Here is a 17,755-nt window from a genome sequence, read left to right as displayed (position 1 = left end):
AGGAGCCATGCTCAATTCAGAGTTAATGCTGTTCTTAGCAGAGGAAATGTCCCTCTGTTTTCTTCTGAGATGTTATACAGGGGGTATGATTATGTACGACCCTGGGTGCAGGAGGAGTTACCAAAGGCTCCACTGGTTTGGGTGCTTCAGACAGTTTATTAATCACCTCGAGCAACTCATTGAGAGGTTCATACTCCTTATCGAGTATGGTGCTCTCAGTAGCGTCGGCTCTTCTCTGCTTTGCGATATTTCTGTATTTTTAGACGGATGGCATGCCCTGCTTTCTGGCAAGGAACTTTAAGCAGTTGTATTTGCCTCACAAACTGTCTGACATTAGAAGTGATATTAGAAGGGTGGGCCACTTGATTTTTAGACTTTTTCGGCATACACTTAGCTTTTATTTGTCCACTTTGGTGGGTGAGTCAAATATATTATAAATAGCAGCCTTCACGGGGTCAGTCTCCGATAGGGAGTTGTCAACATCACAACCAACAGGATTTGAAATAGGATGTAAAGATAGAACTCCCTCCATTCTTTCGATTGGATGAATAATGATTGTAAAGGAGGGAAGTACACTATTGTTTGACATTTGAGCCAAGAGCTTACAGTGATTGACTCTGGGCGAACCATTTACCATATAACAACTGGAATCAGCACCGCGAGGAACTGACAATGTATCTGGGGGCTTGCTGTAGTGATGTTTTCCTCTGGCTACCAAAATGTCTAATTGCTTAGATTGATGTGCACTTTTCGCCTCTAGGGTTTCAAACAGTTTCAACATAGAACTAATTGATCTATTGATGGCATTTAGCGTTATTTCTATTAAGGAATTATCAGTTTTAATGGAGGGACCCAACCCCATAGCCTGAGAACCAGCTGGTAAAGACGGTCTACGTGGTGTTGGCTGAATAAAGGATGCCAGTAAATCAGCAGAAATATGAGCTGGATGTTCAAATAAACTGGGTGATTGATAAAGGCTATTATCCACACCTTCAACATCCTTGGCTATCGGGGACGGAAAAATAATGCTTGCAATATGCAAACGGAGCCCGTGTCAGCTATAGTACAAGGGCCAATAATTAAATTACAATTCATATTGTCACATTCATATTGACACCCTGCGTGACGCGCTTCGATCGCCCGTGTCAATGCTGGGGCAATAAGAAGCAGCGCCATGTTCTAAAGCAATCACACTGGGTTGTAAGCGTAGTCTGTTAATCTCAACCAAAGGAGACAAAGAGCAACCTGGTTTTTCAGTAATAGAAGCCATCTGACAATCAGAGATTGAAACGCTAGCAAGTGGGTGAAAGTCATCCATACGAGGGACACAATTACTTATAGTTGCATCTATGATAAGAGAATCAACAGGTTCCCAATTAGGGTTAAGGGTTAACAATTGTGTCACTGCATAATTGACAGAACTCATGAATCTCTCCTGACACGACTTTCTTCTCCAGAGCAGTAGCTGGATTACCACTGAGTTTTCTTTTAAGCGCAATGGTCCGCGATGGTCTTGGCGGCGTTGGTCTTAAAAGGACCGAAGCACGAGTGATCACCATATGTGAAGGCATATCGGATTTTCGGGTGTAGATCGAATCTCGCATACTTTAGAAGGTAAAAGCAACCAAGATGGATAGTAAAGATAATAAGCTTCTGCTAATGTAAACACCTCGGAAGTCTGAACACGCTGAACCGCTTAACAGCCTAACAGCAGACTTCAGAAGCAGACTTCCTCAAGTGCAAGTGTTCTGTGTTGATATAGAATTATGGGTAATGCGGGCAGAGTTAAACAAACAGAGTCCAAATTTCAGAGTGTTCAGTCTTCCAACACAGATCCATGGCAAGATAGTAGCTCAGCAGTAGCAGTAGACTTCAGAAGCGGACTTCCTGAAGCTTTAATACCTTGTCTGTCTATTTGAGAAAGCATCCGTCTAGGTACTACCGAATGAAGGCCATGAGATTATGATTTAATCTATACTTAACAAAGGCAGTACAAGGTTCACAAGAAGGCCTGTCATCCAGCTTGAGACTATGTTGCTACAGTAACCACAATCAGGAGACATTAGAACACCTATGTGTGGAAGGCCCCAGGTTTAGCCAGCTCCGTTACGAGAAGTTGGGTAGACGTATCCACAACCTTGGGGCTATACCGGCTGACCATTTATGGATCCGCATTTTGAATCTGAATGAAAAAAAGTTTTTTTAATTGCAACCTTTGAACTTTTAGAAGTAATTGTACCTCTTGAATGTTAATCAATATGAATTTTTATGAAATGTCATTTATTTCACTCAAAGAGCTGTTTCTTTTGTTTGTTTTGTAAATGTAAATGAAATAATGTTTACACTAGTTCTAAATTTATGTGTAATTTGATGAATTGATGTTTTTGACTGTTTGAAAGGTTTTAAAAATGTTAACCAAATGCACAATAAAAAATGGAACAGCAAAGCACCAGGAAGAAACCAGAAGTGGTATATCTACCACTGCTACAAGTACTCTAGCATTGAAACACTGGTTGAGGTGGCTAATTACTTTTAATGTCGTCTGTGACTTGCCTGTGTCTGAAACTTCACTGCTGCCAGCCCACTGTGATGAATCCCCTTGCCATACTCTAGGGTCATCAAGTGTGGGGACCAAAGGGGCCAGGAAACTCACACAACGGACAGTCACATTTCAGCCAAAGAGGTACTTTACGGGCCAAGCCAAAGGACCCTTACCCATGCTTTGGTGCAGATTCTTGCCTAGGACATATGCTACACCTGAGGGAGGGAAGCAGTGCCACAACAACCAAACAGTCTCTAGCCCTAATGACAATACAGAGGCACAGGTCCTTGGACCCATACAAAATCGGGGGGGAGGTGGGTATTATATAAAAGGAATATTCTAGGAATAAGAAGTATGTGTGCTTGGAGAAAAGGGTGCGGCAGGAGCTTGGAGCAGGTTCGCGATTCAGGAACAAGGCTAAGGAAGGAGATAGGAGAGAGACTGGTAAGAGTGAAGGAGGCTGAAGACAAGATGAGGGGAACAGCCATCAGGAAGTGATAGGTGGACGTCATTGGGAGGTGGCGATTGGAATTCATCAGGAGGTATTTGCTGGATATCACCAGGAGTTGGAAGGTGTAGGTCATCACTAGTTGGTGGAAGTCAACAGGAAGTTGATGGTGAAAGTTATTCAAATGATTGTTGGAGAGGTATAGTAGGCTAGTGAGGTGGTATGTAGCAAGATCAGGAAGTAACAAGAGGGCATGTTTAACCCCAGCCAGCAGTTGACCATGAGACACAAATTAGAAGGTGGTGTGATGAGGAATGGGCACATGGCAAGGCATCAACGAGGAGCAAGATCAGAGGAGTAAAAAGATTCTGCAAGAGGGAAAAAATCAGGACCCCAAGAATGTGAGTGGCTAGATCCCTCTTAACCTTGCCTCTGGGAAATGATGAAGATTAAACAAATCAGCTCTCCTGTCAAATTAAAGAGAGACTCCAACTACATCTACATCTCATGGCGGATACACAGCAAAACCTACGGGGGCTACAAGGATGACTGGAGGAAGCAGTATCCCAGCTTTAACTAGAGACAACCAGAAGGAAACAGAGACAGTACCCAAGAGACTGCGTGAATGCATCATTCCCTGAACCCTTTTTAAATTTTTCAGGGGATAATCAAGAGTGTGAAATCCTTTGGTGAACCAGAACATTGTGTCTGAAGAGGCTTACACTGAAGGGAAATTGCAGTATGTTTGTTATATTCCAGAAGAGTAGGGAAGGAGAAGCTACCTGACTAGTCAAAGAAAGACATTATTGTTTTGGGACTGTTAATCTTTGTGCTGAAGAAGTGTGTTTGAAGAGCTTTGCAGAATGTGTCCCAATAGTTTGCCTTCGATACAAACTAGGCCTTTCATCTCTTAGATGGATGGAATGGAAGTGGATTGCACTCTATAGATTAATTCTAGATCCTCCGAAGAGCTCTTTGTTTGAGGAAGTGGCCCTCGCGATGCAGTCTGAAAATAATGCGTTTTTGGCTAAATTTAAGCAAATATTTTCTGAGATATTGATCAGATCCGAGTGCTGTGTTGACCTTCTTCTTCAGAATCCACTAAAAGTCAAAGAAAAGATGAAACAGTGTGACCGGATAGGCACGATAGACAACATGAAGAAGGCTAAGAGATCAGCCTCCTTCACATTGACGGAAAAGCGACTGTCGGTAGTGCCTGCCTATTTAAAAAAGTCATCGGATTCATATTCTAGAATATCTTTTCTGAGATTATGTTTAAATCTACTTGCTACTCTAGAGATATTAGCTACTAGAGATAAGGAAGGGGAGATCGCTGTTAACTGTGATAAGTGTGACAACAATGAAGTTCAGACTATTAAACACCTACTATCCAAGTGCACTGGCACATGGAATATGAGGGTCAGAAGATTTAGTAGGTTTGTCCATGATGAACGCTGGTTAAACACCGATGAGTTCTGGGGTATACCATCTTCAGGCATTAGCCTTTTCTGTCTGTAGAGGTCGTCAGAACTTTAAAGGAACTAAAATTGATGGCTAATTGACAATTCCAGGGTGAGTAGAAAAGGTACTTAATCCAGAAGCATTTTACATTTTTACTTTTGTAATATGTAGTGTATTATGTGATTTGTCTTTTTTTCTTTTTCATTTAGTAACTCATGTTTAACTTTTTTTGCTCTTCTTTCTTTCTGTAAAAATATGATAAGTTGAATGTTTTGACTGATTAATTGCAAATGTGACTGTGTAAATTGACCTAATTGTATTCCTTTTCTATGTATGTTGTTGTTTAGTGTGCAGAGTCAAAATTGTGGCTACTGCACAATAAATAAAAAAAAGAAAGAAATAAGTGCAGAATGTTTCTCTACTGTACTGCGATCCATCCCTACCATTTTTTGGCCTATGAATCAGATGACGGCAATGGTGATGACGAATCTAGTGAGGGTGACGATGACCACCACATTGGCTTAATACAAGCTTGTTGGAAGAGAAGGCTGAGACAAATCTGTGAACCAACCACAGCACCAGCAGTGAGCCAGAAGGACAGATAGAAAAAAGCTAACTCTGGCTCAGCACCTGTCAGCAAAACCTCTGCATGTATTTATAGTAAGAATATTCCACAAAGCATGCATTCAGTACACACTCCTTTTGCAAAACCTAGTCGAAGTGTTAGTTGGGTAGACTGTCGTCAAGTAAAGGCACCTGCTGTTGTTTCTGCAGGCCCACAGCACGTATCTTCTCAGCATGATGTTTTTGTTGACGGTCGAGAGCTGCAACTTGCCACCTGCACTTTGTGCCACAAAACAGTGGTTTGTGGAAATCCAGGAACCAATCTCGATATCTTATCAATTGTTGATCATATGAAGTGCTATCATGCATAGGAATGGGACCATTATAGACAACAGCAGCCCCCCAGGAATTAGCAAACACTCAGCAGCATGCTGGAACTGCTCTGCCCTGTCACTCCGGAAGCAGGAAGTGTGTTGAAGTACACACAGTAACAGGAACATCTGTAGTAATAGCAGGACGACAAATGGGTATACCAACGCCCTATCTCAGCGAGTTATTTGAGTGCAGCCAGAAATGACATTGTAAACCTCCATGACCATCTACTGAAAGCCAAATTGGCAATAACTGTTCTGGTAGACTTTTTGGCATAGGCCTTTGTTGAAAGCAAACATTTTAGGGACCTTATAGGATGTGCTGAGGTCTTTTGGCAAATTCCCACACAGAATTACTCAGCATGCCAGAGTGTATCAGAGTTGTATGATGCAGCAGTTCTTTCGGTGAAGAAGGGTGGACGGTAGGAAAGTTCACTTTTCAATAGATATGTGGGCGAGTGCCCAAAGCACTGACTACATGACTAACAGCAGATTGAGCTGCCTTCCCCTCTAGTGACCAAGAGAAGTCTTTACAGCAGCAGCATGACATTCACCCAAAAGCCACTTTGTGAATCCGAGGCTTTAATTGCAAGAGACACACCGGTGCAGACATCTGGACTAATGTGGCGAAAACTGCCAACTTCCTGACAGCTATATTTGGCTTTTGGACAATGACTCTAATGTCACTGCTGATGAACACAAAGCATGTGTCATGCTTTTTCACATGTTCTTCACCCTGTGAGACTCTTTGTGCATGATATGCCTGCTGTGACACTCAAGAAATACTTTGACAGTTTTGAATGCCTAACACAACCTCCCCCATCGCCAGATGTAAATGGCTGTGATCATCCACTAGAAAAGGAGTGTGCAACCAATTTCGATCAGTCCTAGCCAGCATAATCAATGGCAAGGGATCATGTAAGTTGTAATCAAAAACATCTGGAGAGATGCAGGTTTTAGACCCCCCCCCAGCCTCCCCTGCACTGGAATTAAACTTTGTATATGCTCGATCACCTGTGAATGCAAAGCAATCCTGTATGTGACTACGTATATCGTCACAGTCGAGCACTGCACTGCGAAACTGACTCAGTGGCAGCTCTAGCATAATGCCTGCGAGCTATGGCCCTTTGAGGAATTCAAACAGCGTGTGAACCATAGCTGTGTGTCACTTAGTGAAGTAATTCCGTTGATATATTTTTGGGAAACTATCCTGTCGAAAATTGTAACAATACATAAAAGCATGGACGGGTGAGACTTTTCACAGCTGGTGAGACGCCAGATGTCAATCTTTCATAATGATCCACGCATTAAATAAAAGAAAACATTGAATACATGTTTGCATCTTTCCTTGACCCCTCACATTAAGGTGAAAGCATCTGCATTCCAGACTGTGAAATGTAGGATGACGCATCTAGAAGCCTTGTGCTTATCTGCTTATCTTGGGCCAACCTGCACTGGACTTCCACAGCGGTTCTTTTTTTCGAGATACCCTTCTATGTCCAGTGACTGAGTGTAGTCCTCTGTTCTGAAAAGAGCATTCTGTGAAGTGTCAATATGAGCTCTGGAGACAAATTCTTTATGGGCCATCTTGTGGATGTCTTCAAACCTTGAAGACACTGTTTGTTTCACCTTGCTATCTCCAGGGACTCTGCTCACAGACCCTACTACAGGAGCTGACCCTACTACAGGAGTTGGACCTACAACCAAAAATGAAATCCAGACATCGGAACCAATCACTACACCCATGACCTATGGACTCACTTGACCACTTCCAACAGTATAACTTTATTTAGTTATTTGATTTATATAGTGCCTATCACCTAAGCGCTTTGCATACAAACAGTACAAAATGGGTCGATCAGTTAAAAGAATCACAAAGAAAGGGGGTGATCTTTAAGTTTAGATTTAAAGAGAGGGAAACTGGACAGAGAATGTAGAGACAGGAAGAGCATTCCAGAGCTTAAGAGGCAAAAGGGAAAAAAAGCAGAAGCGAGATGGCGCACAGGGCCTAAGGCGTCAACAAGGAGGAAGAGAGATTGTAAGCAAAGAGCATGTGGTGGAGAGTAGAAAGAAATAAGCACAGAAAGATTGGAAGGAGCAAAACCTTAAAGACAAGACATAGGAATTTCTAGCGGAGTCTGGCATCAAAAGATAACCAATGAATATGCTTCAGAGCAGTGGACATACAGTCCCTAGGAGATAGAGAACAAAGAATATGAATAGAAGAGGAGCACATAGAACAAAGAGGAGAGATTCTATAGACACAGAGAAACAATAGTAAACAAGAACAATAGAAAAGACAAGAGACGACTAAAGAGGTGATAAGAAGTTTAGAAGCATGGGAATTGAGGAACCGGTGGGCCTTTCCGAATTCAGGGCTCGCAAAATCTACTAGCCCACTAGCATTGGTGAGTAGTTTTTATGAAGACCTAGTACCATTTACATGATACTCAACCTTGCTGGCCAGTAGGGGGATGTTAGAAACCTATTTTTCATTTACTGCAAACATACTTTGTTCGCAGTAAATGGCAAATGCAAGTTTCACAGTGCATGCTTGACAGCATTGCCCCAAATATGAAGTGTGCTTATGGCGACATGCACCATTTCACAAAAAGCACTGTTAAGTATTTTGTGACCAGTCACCTTGGGGCAAGTGCATTTCTCTTAGGTCGAGTGTATAAACTAAGGAATTCGCCCTGCATGTCTACTGGGATTTTCTTTAAATGTGCAAGGTCTGGAATATTAAAGAGTTGAAAAACGACAGGATCACAAAATTAAGGATATGTGGGAGGAGAAAGACAGTTCAGGGTCAAAGTGGACACGTACATTGCAGGCCAAAGTGGCAAGACGAAGGGAAGCAGGGGAAAAGGAAATGGAGTGGGGTCTTAAAGGGGAGGAAAAGTAGAAGCGAGAAAGAAAAGAAAAGAACCTCAATTTGGAACGGGTTTAGATGTAAAATAATGTCAAGACATCCAACATTGGATAGAAAGAAGACAGGCAGAGTGAGATTAGTGTATTGAGTCTGAGGAGGAGGAAAAGGAGAGAAAGATTTGAGAGTCATCTAAATACAAATGGTAAGAAAACCCATGTGCCGATATGACAGCCCCTAGGGGAGAGCTGTATAGAGAAAAAAGAAGTCAATCAAGCATCGAACCTTGGGGAACACTATGAGAAAGAGGTAAAATAGAAGAGGACTGGCCAGACCAAGAAACCGAAAAGGTGCGGTCAGTAAAATCGGACTGAAACCAGTCGAGAACAGAATCCCAAAAACCAACACTTGAAAGAGAGGAAAGAAGAATAGAGTGGTTGACTGTATTAAAGGCGGCCAACAGGTCAAGGAGAACGAGAAGTGAAGACATCTTCTGAAAGCGTGCAGAAAGAAGAGATTCTGTTACAGCCAGGTGTGTAGTCTCAGTAGAGTGAGAAGGTCGCAATCCAGATTGGAAAAAAGGAAGGAGTGAGCGTAAGTTAACAAAGGAAGGAACTTGAATATAAACTATGAACTTGAATATAAACTATGCGCTCAAGTAGCTTGGAGAGAAAAGGTAGGAGAGGGATGGGACAATAGTTAGAGCAGAGAGAGAGGTCAAACAAGGGTTTCTTAAGAATCGGAAGCACAGAAGCGTATTTGAAAGAGGAAGGAAAAATGGAAGGAGGCAGTGAAAGATTGAAATGAGAGGTAAGATAGTCCACAAGGGGAGGATATACAGTAGGGATCAAGGATGAAGGGAGAGGATCACCTAGGGCAGCAATAGGGTGGGCACAAATACGGCAAGAAGCAGTATCAGAGTCATAAAGTAAGTCAAAGGAGGACATAGTAGCACTAGAAGTGCAGACAACTGGATATGATAAAGATGTGGATGACAAGAAAGAAGAACTAGAAATCTGAAGAGAAATCGTAGAAGAAAAACTGTTACCAAAATCACAGCCAGACAGAGAGGAGGAGGAGGAGGCAGAGTCAGGAGGGGAAGAGAAGAGGACAAGCTTTAGTATTAGAAAAAAACAATCGAGTGGGATGAGAGAGATCCACAAACAGCAGGTCTCGTGACTGGGATGCTGCATTTTGACAGACAGATTCTACGTGAATGGTTGGGTTAGTGCAGCTCTTCAAGAACTGAAGTTGGACACTTTCCCAACGGCATGCTATAAAGTCCCAACAAGTCCCCTTTCCTTTTCCATGAAGCAGAAGTTGGAAGAGGTAGCAATAAGGGGCTGTGGCTTTAAGGTGTCAGAAAGAGCCCTTCGGGAGCAGAAGGATATGGGGAGGACTGGCGACTTGTGTGAAGTAAGTGCATAAGGGAAGTTGGGGTGCGGTGAGGAACACCAAAAAGGGGGGTAGGAAGGAAGGGAAGGGTAGCAAGTGTGATACTGCAGTTTACCTCATTAAAAGAAGGACACAGGGAGGTGTGGAGGACAAAGCGAGTGAAGGGGGCAGCAGTCAGGGACATCGAGAGTAGGCAGGCACAGGGAGGGAAAACATTCTGATGGGTAGATGTGCAAATCTGATCGAATGTTCATGGAGAAAAATAAAGAAAAAATGTACAGGATGGAAGAAGGCAGGATAGTGTCAGATGGCAGTACTGCCTACAACATGCTGATTTCCATCCTGTATCGCATGTGGCACAGAAATTACTCTGGAGTCCTTAGAGACAGTTGAAGGGTTTTTATTTGGTTATGTGTGGGGCCTAAGGCCGTCCTGCTCCCTCTGTCATCTTGTTACCAGCCGTTAGTAACCCTGTGTTAGTGCTATCGAATGTTTCTCCCCCTGACGTCTAACAGCATCTTATGCTGATGGCTCCCTAAAACTCTGGATCTCTAATCTCAATCAGGGACTTCCTAGGTGTCCCTACTCTATCCAAGGAGTAGGGTTCTAAGGGAATAGGGATAGTGCATTGCACTTACTCTGGTTTGATTTAGGCGGTCACCCTCCCTCCTCAGGACAATTTCATATAATGTGGTTGATGTCTACCATGACATGGGCAGGACACCTATTGAAAATGCAACATGTGAGACATTTGTCTCAAATGTTGTCTGATTTTAGGAAGGGGACCATCAGTCTAGCTGTGAATGTAGCCTGCTTCCCTTCTTCCCCTAACTCCCTCCTATTTGCCTCCATCTCTTTCTCTTTTCTGCCGGTGGTGCATGATTGAACACGCAAAACAAATAAGTATCCCATAACCCATAGAAAATAAAAGCAAGAAGCGTGAGGAGGTGTGGAACCCATCATAAAGTGGCATGTCTTTCCAACTACACAAGGAAGATAAAATAAAAAGTGGCACAGTGTGACATCACTATATTATATCCGTAGCTGTAGTATTTGCGGTAATAACAGCAGTTAGAGTTAATCCCTATCAAACAATTTAGTTTTTTTTTACAGAGGGCATTTGTAATACTGTTCAGTTCATGAACCCTACATTTTTTTAAACATATCCTTCAATATATTTGCAGAATGTATTCATGCGCATGCCCTTCTGAGCCCCGCAAACTTAGTTTGCTTCTTCTCCAGAGTACAGGCTGGTAGATAGCTCATGCCCCTGGTCGTAGCCCTTTTCTATTCTTTTCAGGATGCATTCCGTTTCTTTCTGCTCCCTTCTCGTTGTAACACAGTATGGGATACATTAGGGTTTTTCCTACCGTATACATTTTCTTTTATTCTCAAAACTTTGCTAAAGCCAGTATACAGAGAGAGAACTATCACAACTGAGGATGATGGAGGAAAGTTATATGGGAGACAAATGGTAGGTGATAGGGAAGGGGGAGGGAAAAAGAGAAAGGGAAAGGCCAGCAAGCATCTGCTGCTCGCATAGACCCCTTCTGCTGGCCATGAGTCTCAGCAGACACCAGAGCTACGCCACCAGCAAAGATCTCCCACTAGCAATACCTCCATACCACAAACAAGCACACCCACCGCCCGCTAGCAAAGAGCCCTCCCCTCTGGGAAAGAGCTTTCCGCACCAGCCCAGTCGAACATCAACCAGCAAAGAGCAACTTCCACCCGCAGCCACCCGAAAAAAATTATTTTCCTTTATCAATGCGACTCCAAAAACTGCAACCAGACTACATGGCCAGTAAAGAGACCCCTCCACCAGCAAAGGGACCTATAAACAAAGGTAGCATTTTGCCCTACCCGCTGCTTCCTGGAAAGACCGGATCAGAAATTCTGCCTCCTCAGATATGCGGGCTTCCGTGCTTCTCTTGCCCAAGCCGAAGTTGCGGAGAGTGGTCAAAGCAAACCTTCTCTGTTGCTTCCAGGAAGGCCCATATGGGGCCATCAGTATGCCTGAAAAGGAAAACGCCCGTTTAAAAAGAAATTGTTAAACTTAGTAGACGTGTGCATTCTGTTTTAGATGCAAACATATTCAATCTGATTTTTCATGCTTGTTGACAAAATGGTTTAACCATTTCTACGGAAGGCTGGATGGTGCGTTATTAAAATATATCTTTTTATACCTGAACATGTGCTGTTCCTGCACTGAAGGCAGCTTCCAGTGAGACCTTGCTGTTATAAAAACTATAGTTGGATATCCGTACATCAAAGATAGGTACAAATAAAGCACCTCCATGGGTGAGGTCACCACCTGTGAAGGCAAGTCTCAGTAAGTTGTCTATGTACTCAGGACAGTTTACTGGCTGATATCACGGATGTAAGTGCATATCCTTGTGTGAACCCTTTGCAGCGAGAGCAGCTCCCAGGCTAGTATCATTGTTGTCAATGATGTTTCTAAATTGAAGTTTTTTCATTAATGGGAAACAGACCACCCACAGAAACCTACCAACCCTACATTTCTAGAAGGTAGACTTAATAGGCAATACCAAAGGATAGATATGCATTTATATATTAACTGGAAGAAAACTATAGTTGAAGGGTTGTTATGGTCAAAATGAAAGCTAACTATAAAAATACTGGGAATTGACAGTTATGGTTTACAGTGCAACCATAACTCGCCCCCTAATGTCTCACATGACATCACAGATGGCATCCTTGACTTCAGTAAGTGCCCCAAAGTTACTCTGTCACTTGTTTAGCCCTTCGATTCTTCTACCTTATTGTAAATTATGCCTTGCTTAACTTATGTTGCCGCCATGATAACTTGCTTCTGCTCATTTTCACGCTGTAATACGCCGATCCTAATTCACACAGTTTGTATGTACTTGTAACTGCTATAGCATGACCTCATCTCAAGTCTATTGTAGATTTATGTAACTGCCTTCAAGTTTTCGCGCCCTGATGCCTTTGGGCCTGGTGGTGCGTGCTACAAATAAATAAAATACAAATCATCATATGCCTTGCCCCAGGTATAGTGACCTTTCCCGCTGTTCCCGTTAAGCAGAGTCTGCGGGCCTGCCCATGTCACAGTGACCCTAATCGCAGTACTTTCTGGGAATGGCCTGCTTCCTCGGCCCAATTACATTACCTCAATTGCACCATAAAGTGACCCTCCCTGGATTGCCTGCAGTGCCTGGCTTCAGGCCATGTCCGGAGGTTCCTGTGCCTTGATATATCTAATGAACACTGCGCCCTGGACTTGGACATGTCAAGAGCTTATGGAGCCAAACTGCCGCGCCTGCTGGGAAAGGCTGAAGCCCCAAGCACAAGGACATTCCCTGCAATGTCTTCTGGGCCCAGGGCATGGCCTTTGCCCATACCCCACGTACAAGAGTCGCTACCTGCTTTTCTCACTGAACATGGATTGCAAACATGCCCCCGGCACAGCGACCCTACCTGAAGTGCCCACTGGGAAAAGCATATGGCCACGCCCCGGGTTACAGTTGCAGGAGCATGGTCTTTGGCTATACCCTGGGCACAGTGACTCTCCCTGCTGGGTATGGCTTCAGACCATGTCCAGAGCTCTCAGGACACAGTCACTGGTTGCCCCGTGGACACTGTGTCCGAGTGATTGCTGGGCAAGGATGCTACCCCCAGACACATGGACCCTCATTGCAATGCCTGTTAGGGCTATGGCATGGCATTTGTCCATACCCCAAGCACAAGAAACTCTAGCTGCACTACCCAGTAAACATAGCTTGCAGCCACGCCCATAGCATAGTGACCCTACCTGTCAACTTTCCTTCAACAATAATTGTTCTTACTATGCAAGGATATGAGGACAGTCTCAGGTTTCTTTGTACTGTAGCACAAACACTAATGCATGCCACCTAAAATGTACATGCGTAGTGTGAGGCATTTACATGGTTTACTAAGGAAACAGCCATCTTTTAGTTCTTACACAGTCCTGCTCCATGGGCTCAGAGCCATGCCATGGACCTGCATGGCTGCCACCAAATCTGGATTTCTGTTTATTGATACGGGCATATTGTAACACACAGGAGCATGACCTTGCCATCCCTATAGCCATGACTTGCCTGAAGGGCCTCCTATTGACCCCTTTCTAAAATGTTGCAGTGTGGCATCGTTGGTTCCTGACATTGGTCAGTTTTTCTTCTTAAAAAAAGGGAATATTTCACCAATCTCTGGTATGGTCTTGCCAACTGCTGTGATCAGTACATGTCACAGATAGATACTATGTGCGTCTTTGCAGCACAGGCTGCATGGATTTGGGTCCTAATCCGCATATCCAAGACAGCAGGCAGACAAAACCTATTCAGCGCACCTTCAACCTCTCAGAATCTTGGATTCAAATTTGAATTGGGATCCACATGACACTGCACGGGGCACCCAGCAACACAAGGTTATGTCACAATGTGAGTATCTAAAACAAAGGCAATAGGCAATAAAATCTCCAAATGCCAAGGAGCCATTCTCGCCGGTGTCCATAAAGTACATAGGAGCTCATTGTGATAAAATAAATAATTGCCGACAGGGACCTGTTACTTTTGCACTTTGAAATGCGGGGTGGTGGCATACAAGCATGTACACCACCTTTTGCCCCTCACATTTGCACGCCGCAATGCAAAGTGTCCAGGCAGTGTTTACTTTTGATTGTTCCCAAAGGACCATTTCTATATTTTTAGGCACGCCCCTTTTTTATGTTTTTTCAAATCCAAGTGAAATTTTGTTAGGACTGATTTTCTATACTCTGGCCTGGTGGACAGATGCATAGAAGGCCAAACTAGTTTAGTAACAGGGACAACTCTGGGAGCGGCAACCAAACCAGTTCAAGGTAGCCAGGCAGTGGTCAAGGCTACGTCTGAAGAGGTGGTGAGCCTGTAAGGGGTCCTCAATGAGTGCACACAGTGAAAACAGTCAAGGAACACACTTAGACAATCAGTAATAAAAATATTTTTTTCTGGCCATATAACACTATGATCTTTTAGCATGTAATATCACACAATGCTAACTAAAAGATACAGTTATACAATCACTGGAGTAGGGCAAAATACACAAGCCCCTGAAAAGAAAGCTAAGTACTAGTATCCAGCACTCAAGGTCCACAAAGATACAATACTAACTTTAAAAATCCATCCCTAAGATGTATGGGGCCTTGTTCCCAAAGGTTCACCAAAGTTCTGCACAGATTTGTGAGGCGGGAAACAATTAGTGTGGAGCCGCTGGGGTCCAATGAAGAGTTCCAAGGGGTAAAGGACAAGTTATTCTAACTAATAAAAGTGTCGCCAATTTTCAGAATACTTGCGTGAGCAAGCAGGCAAAGCCAAACTGTTGTAAAAGTTTCTAAAAGTTACCAAACTTTTAAAAGGGAGTTAGGGGTTCAGTTAAGTACTGCACCTCACCCCCTGTACTGTGATTCTTCTTAGGACTTGGCAGGTCTTCTGAAGAGGGTCCATGGGTGCTTTTCCCACCTTCAACCCCAGTCCCTGATGCCCAGGGGTTGCAGGTTCAAGCATTTCTCCAGTCGGCGACAAATGCTGGTGCAAGGTCTTCAGGTTGGAGAATGCAGAAGAACTGGAAGCAGGGCCCCTCTCGATCCACAGTAATGCTGGGGGGGGGGGAGGAGGACACTTGTCACGGTCGGACTTTGCCTCCTATCTTGGGACCCCTTGCTACTGGAACCACAAGATTTGGCAGAAGTGAGTCTTGTAGCACAAGCTGTTGATGCCCATAGTTCTGGGCCTAAATGCGGAACAGCGACATCTGTAGTATTGTAGCCCAAACCCTGAGCTGGGCAGCCAATGGGTGATCCAGGGGCACCTCTGAGGGCTCTTCGTCACAGGACCCTGAGCTGACGTTGAGAATGGATGTTCCCTCCACTCTAAGGGTCAGAGCTCCTTCATAGGACTTCTGAAGATCACCTTCAAGACCGGGCTCTTCCAGGGCAACAGCATAAATTGGTTGCTAGGCCTTCTTCCAATGGGTCCACAGTCTCCTAACACGTCTCGCAGCTAGACAGGATACTTGGCTCCTTCAGGTTTCTTCCAGTATCTCTGAAGAATGGGTGCAGTGGCCTCTTCTTATTCAAAAGCCAGGTAAGAGCCGAAATTCCCACTAGCCAATCAAAGATCTGGCCCACACACACACCCTAGCAATTGTCCAATCAGCACCACTAGTGGTATATCTCATGCATACAATTCAGACACACTGAAACCAGTTTGTGGATTGGGACCACAGTGCCGAACCACTTCCTGGCAGCAAACACCCATGGTCCTGCAGTAGCCCGCAAAAAGCACCGCTCTCCCGGGCACTGGAAGCCCATATAAGGATTTTCCTGTCCTCACAGGTCTGGTAGAAGGGTTAGTGACAAGATGGCCAAGGGACAAACGAAAAACCTTGTGGCACGGCCATGTTTGGACACTAGCCAAGGTGGCCAAACGTGGTAAACGCAGTAAGACCAAAGTAAAATAGAGAAATAGCAAAAAGTAACTGCTGTCCCCAGCTTGTCCCTTGGGCACACCAAAAGTAACCAAAAATCCCATGTGTGTTCGTCTAGGGTAAAACAAAAAGTGCACCCCATTGTACTGCTTTGTAAGATGCATTGTACAATGATAAAAAGTTACCACAATTGATAACAATGTAACAAAGCTAAGGGAAACAATGTTTCCCAGAACTGACAGCCTAAAGGACATGTCAGTATCCCCATGAAAAATCTATTTTTTTTATGTTTTGTTGACTTTCCTCCATGGATGTCCAACTTAAAAGTCACAGCTTTTGAATAGAAAGTCAATGTAACCCTATTTACTAAGGAGCTAATGGTGCTGTAGTGTGCTTGTCATCAAATTCTTAAAAATCAGGCAAAACATGATGCACGCTTTGCCCCAATATGAGACCATTTATCTCAGAGTGCCCCTGATTGATTTATTTTTTCCTCCTATCACAGATAGAAAAGAGAAAATATCAACGCTTCTTCATGGTGTAACGCTAGACAAAAACTGTGCCTGTTCAGAATTGTATTTGTGCAAGCACATGTGGCATATGATGATGCGTTAACGCTCATCTAAGCTTTTACGGGCTTCGAGGTTACAATGTAGTTGTAAATTGGTTTGGACGCTTGCCTCAGGAAAGGAGAGCAGCAATGGTAGCTGGGTTCAAATCTCACCTCCATCAACGCCTTTTTGAATCAGCTTTTGTTTTTATTTATTTTAAGTCTTTTGTTTTTGTCTACCTGCTCCCCAGGGATCTTCTGTTCAGGTGGCCAGGGAAGAGCCATCGCTTTTGGATCCCGGCATTGGGGGTGGACTAGCGAGGGAGGATCACCTACGTGGAGGGTCCTTGGGGATTGGGATGAGGGTGCCTGAGGGTGAGAAACGGTATACCCACTTTCCTAACAGTGATATAATTCATGCTCCCTCAGCTTTTGTAGGATATTGTTGGTCTTATGCTATTTTCAACCCTGAAGTGAAGTCTCTCACTGAGAAAAATAATAACATGCCAGAGTAATGCCGGTTACCTGTGGAAAGTACCATTATAGTACTCGGATGAAGAAGAGGGTAGTCTGGGAGTTACAGACCTGGGGGTCAGGCACAACCCAATAATTGGAGTCCGGCAAATGAGAAAAGCTGTGCACACCTGGAACCCCTTAAAGGGGCACAGGTGTATAAAAGGTGGAGCTTTTCAAGTAAAACAGAGACTGGGAAGCCGGTGTGGAGAGAGAAGACCAGCACAGCTCACAGGAAAACCATGAGGAGAACCAGACACTGTGAGTCAAATTTTCAATGTATGGCGAGAGAGCCGTGTCTCCAAGGAGCTGGAGAACGAGAGAGAAGGGAGCTGTGGAGGTTGGCTGTCCCTTTGCTGTGGCTGAGAAGTGCGTATTCCCCTGAAGAGATGAGCCCTCCAGCGGTGTCTGAGGGGCAGACGATGTGACCCTGACCTCAAAGCAGTTGAGAGGAAAAACCCAAGAAGGAAACGCAGCAACCGTTGAGTTTCAAAGAGATGTGCTGAAAGCTGGTGCACGTATGAAAGTGAAGGTAAGCTAAAGCATTACATTGTATCAGAGTGGTCACACGCAGCCCCCA

General features: G+C 44.0%; 1 protein-coding gene across 1 annotated transcript in view; it reads right to left on the bottom strand.

Moving 5' to 3' along the window:
* The window catches only part of LOC138512403 (cytochrome P450 2B4-like), a 176,784-nt gene that overhangs the window by 118,161 nt on the left and 40,868 nt on the right, over positions 1-17,755 (bottom strand). Inside the window, exon 3 of the mRNA XM_069627680.1 lies at positions 11,514-11,666. Coding sequence (XP_069483781.1) covers positions 11,514-11,666 — 153 coding nt within the window. The remainder of the gene's footprint in view (positions 1-11,513; positions 11,667-17,755) is intronic.

Source organism: Ambystoma mexicanum, chromosome 1p (assembly GCF_040938575.1).
Source record: "Ambystoma mexicanum isolate Mex_15411 chromosome 1p, UKY_AmexF1_1, whole genome shotgun sequence".
NCBI classification, from domain to species: Eukaryota; Metazoa; Chordata; class Amphibia; order Caudata; family Ambystomatidae; genus Ambystoma; species Ambystoma mexicanum.
The sequence above is the reverse complement of the archived record's forward strand: the minus strand, read 5'-3'. Positions and strand labels throughout refer to the sequence as shown.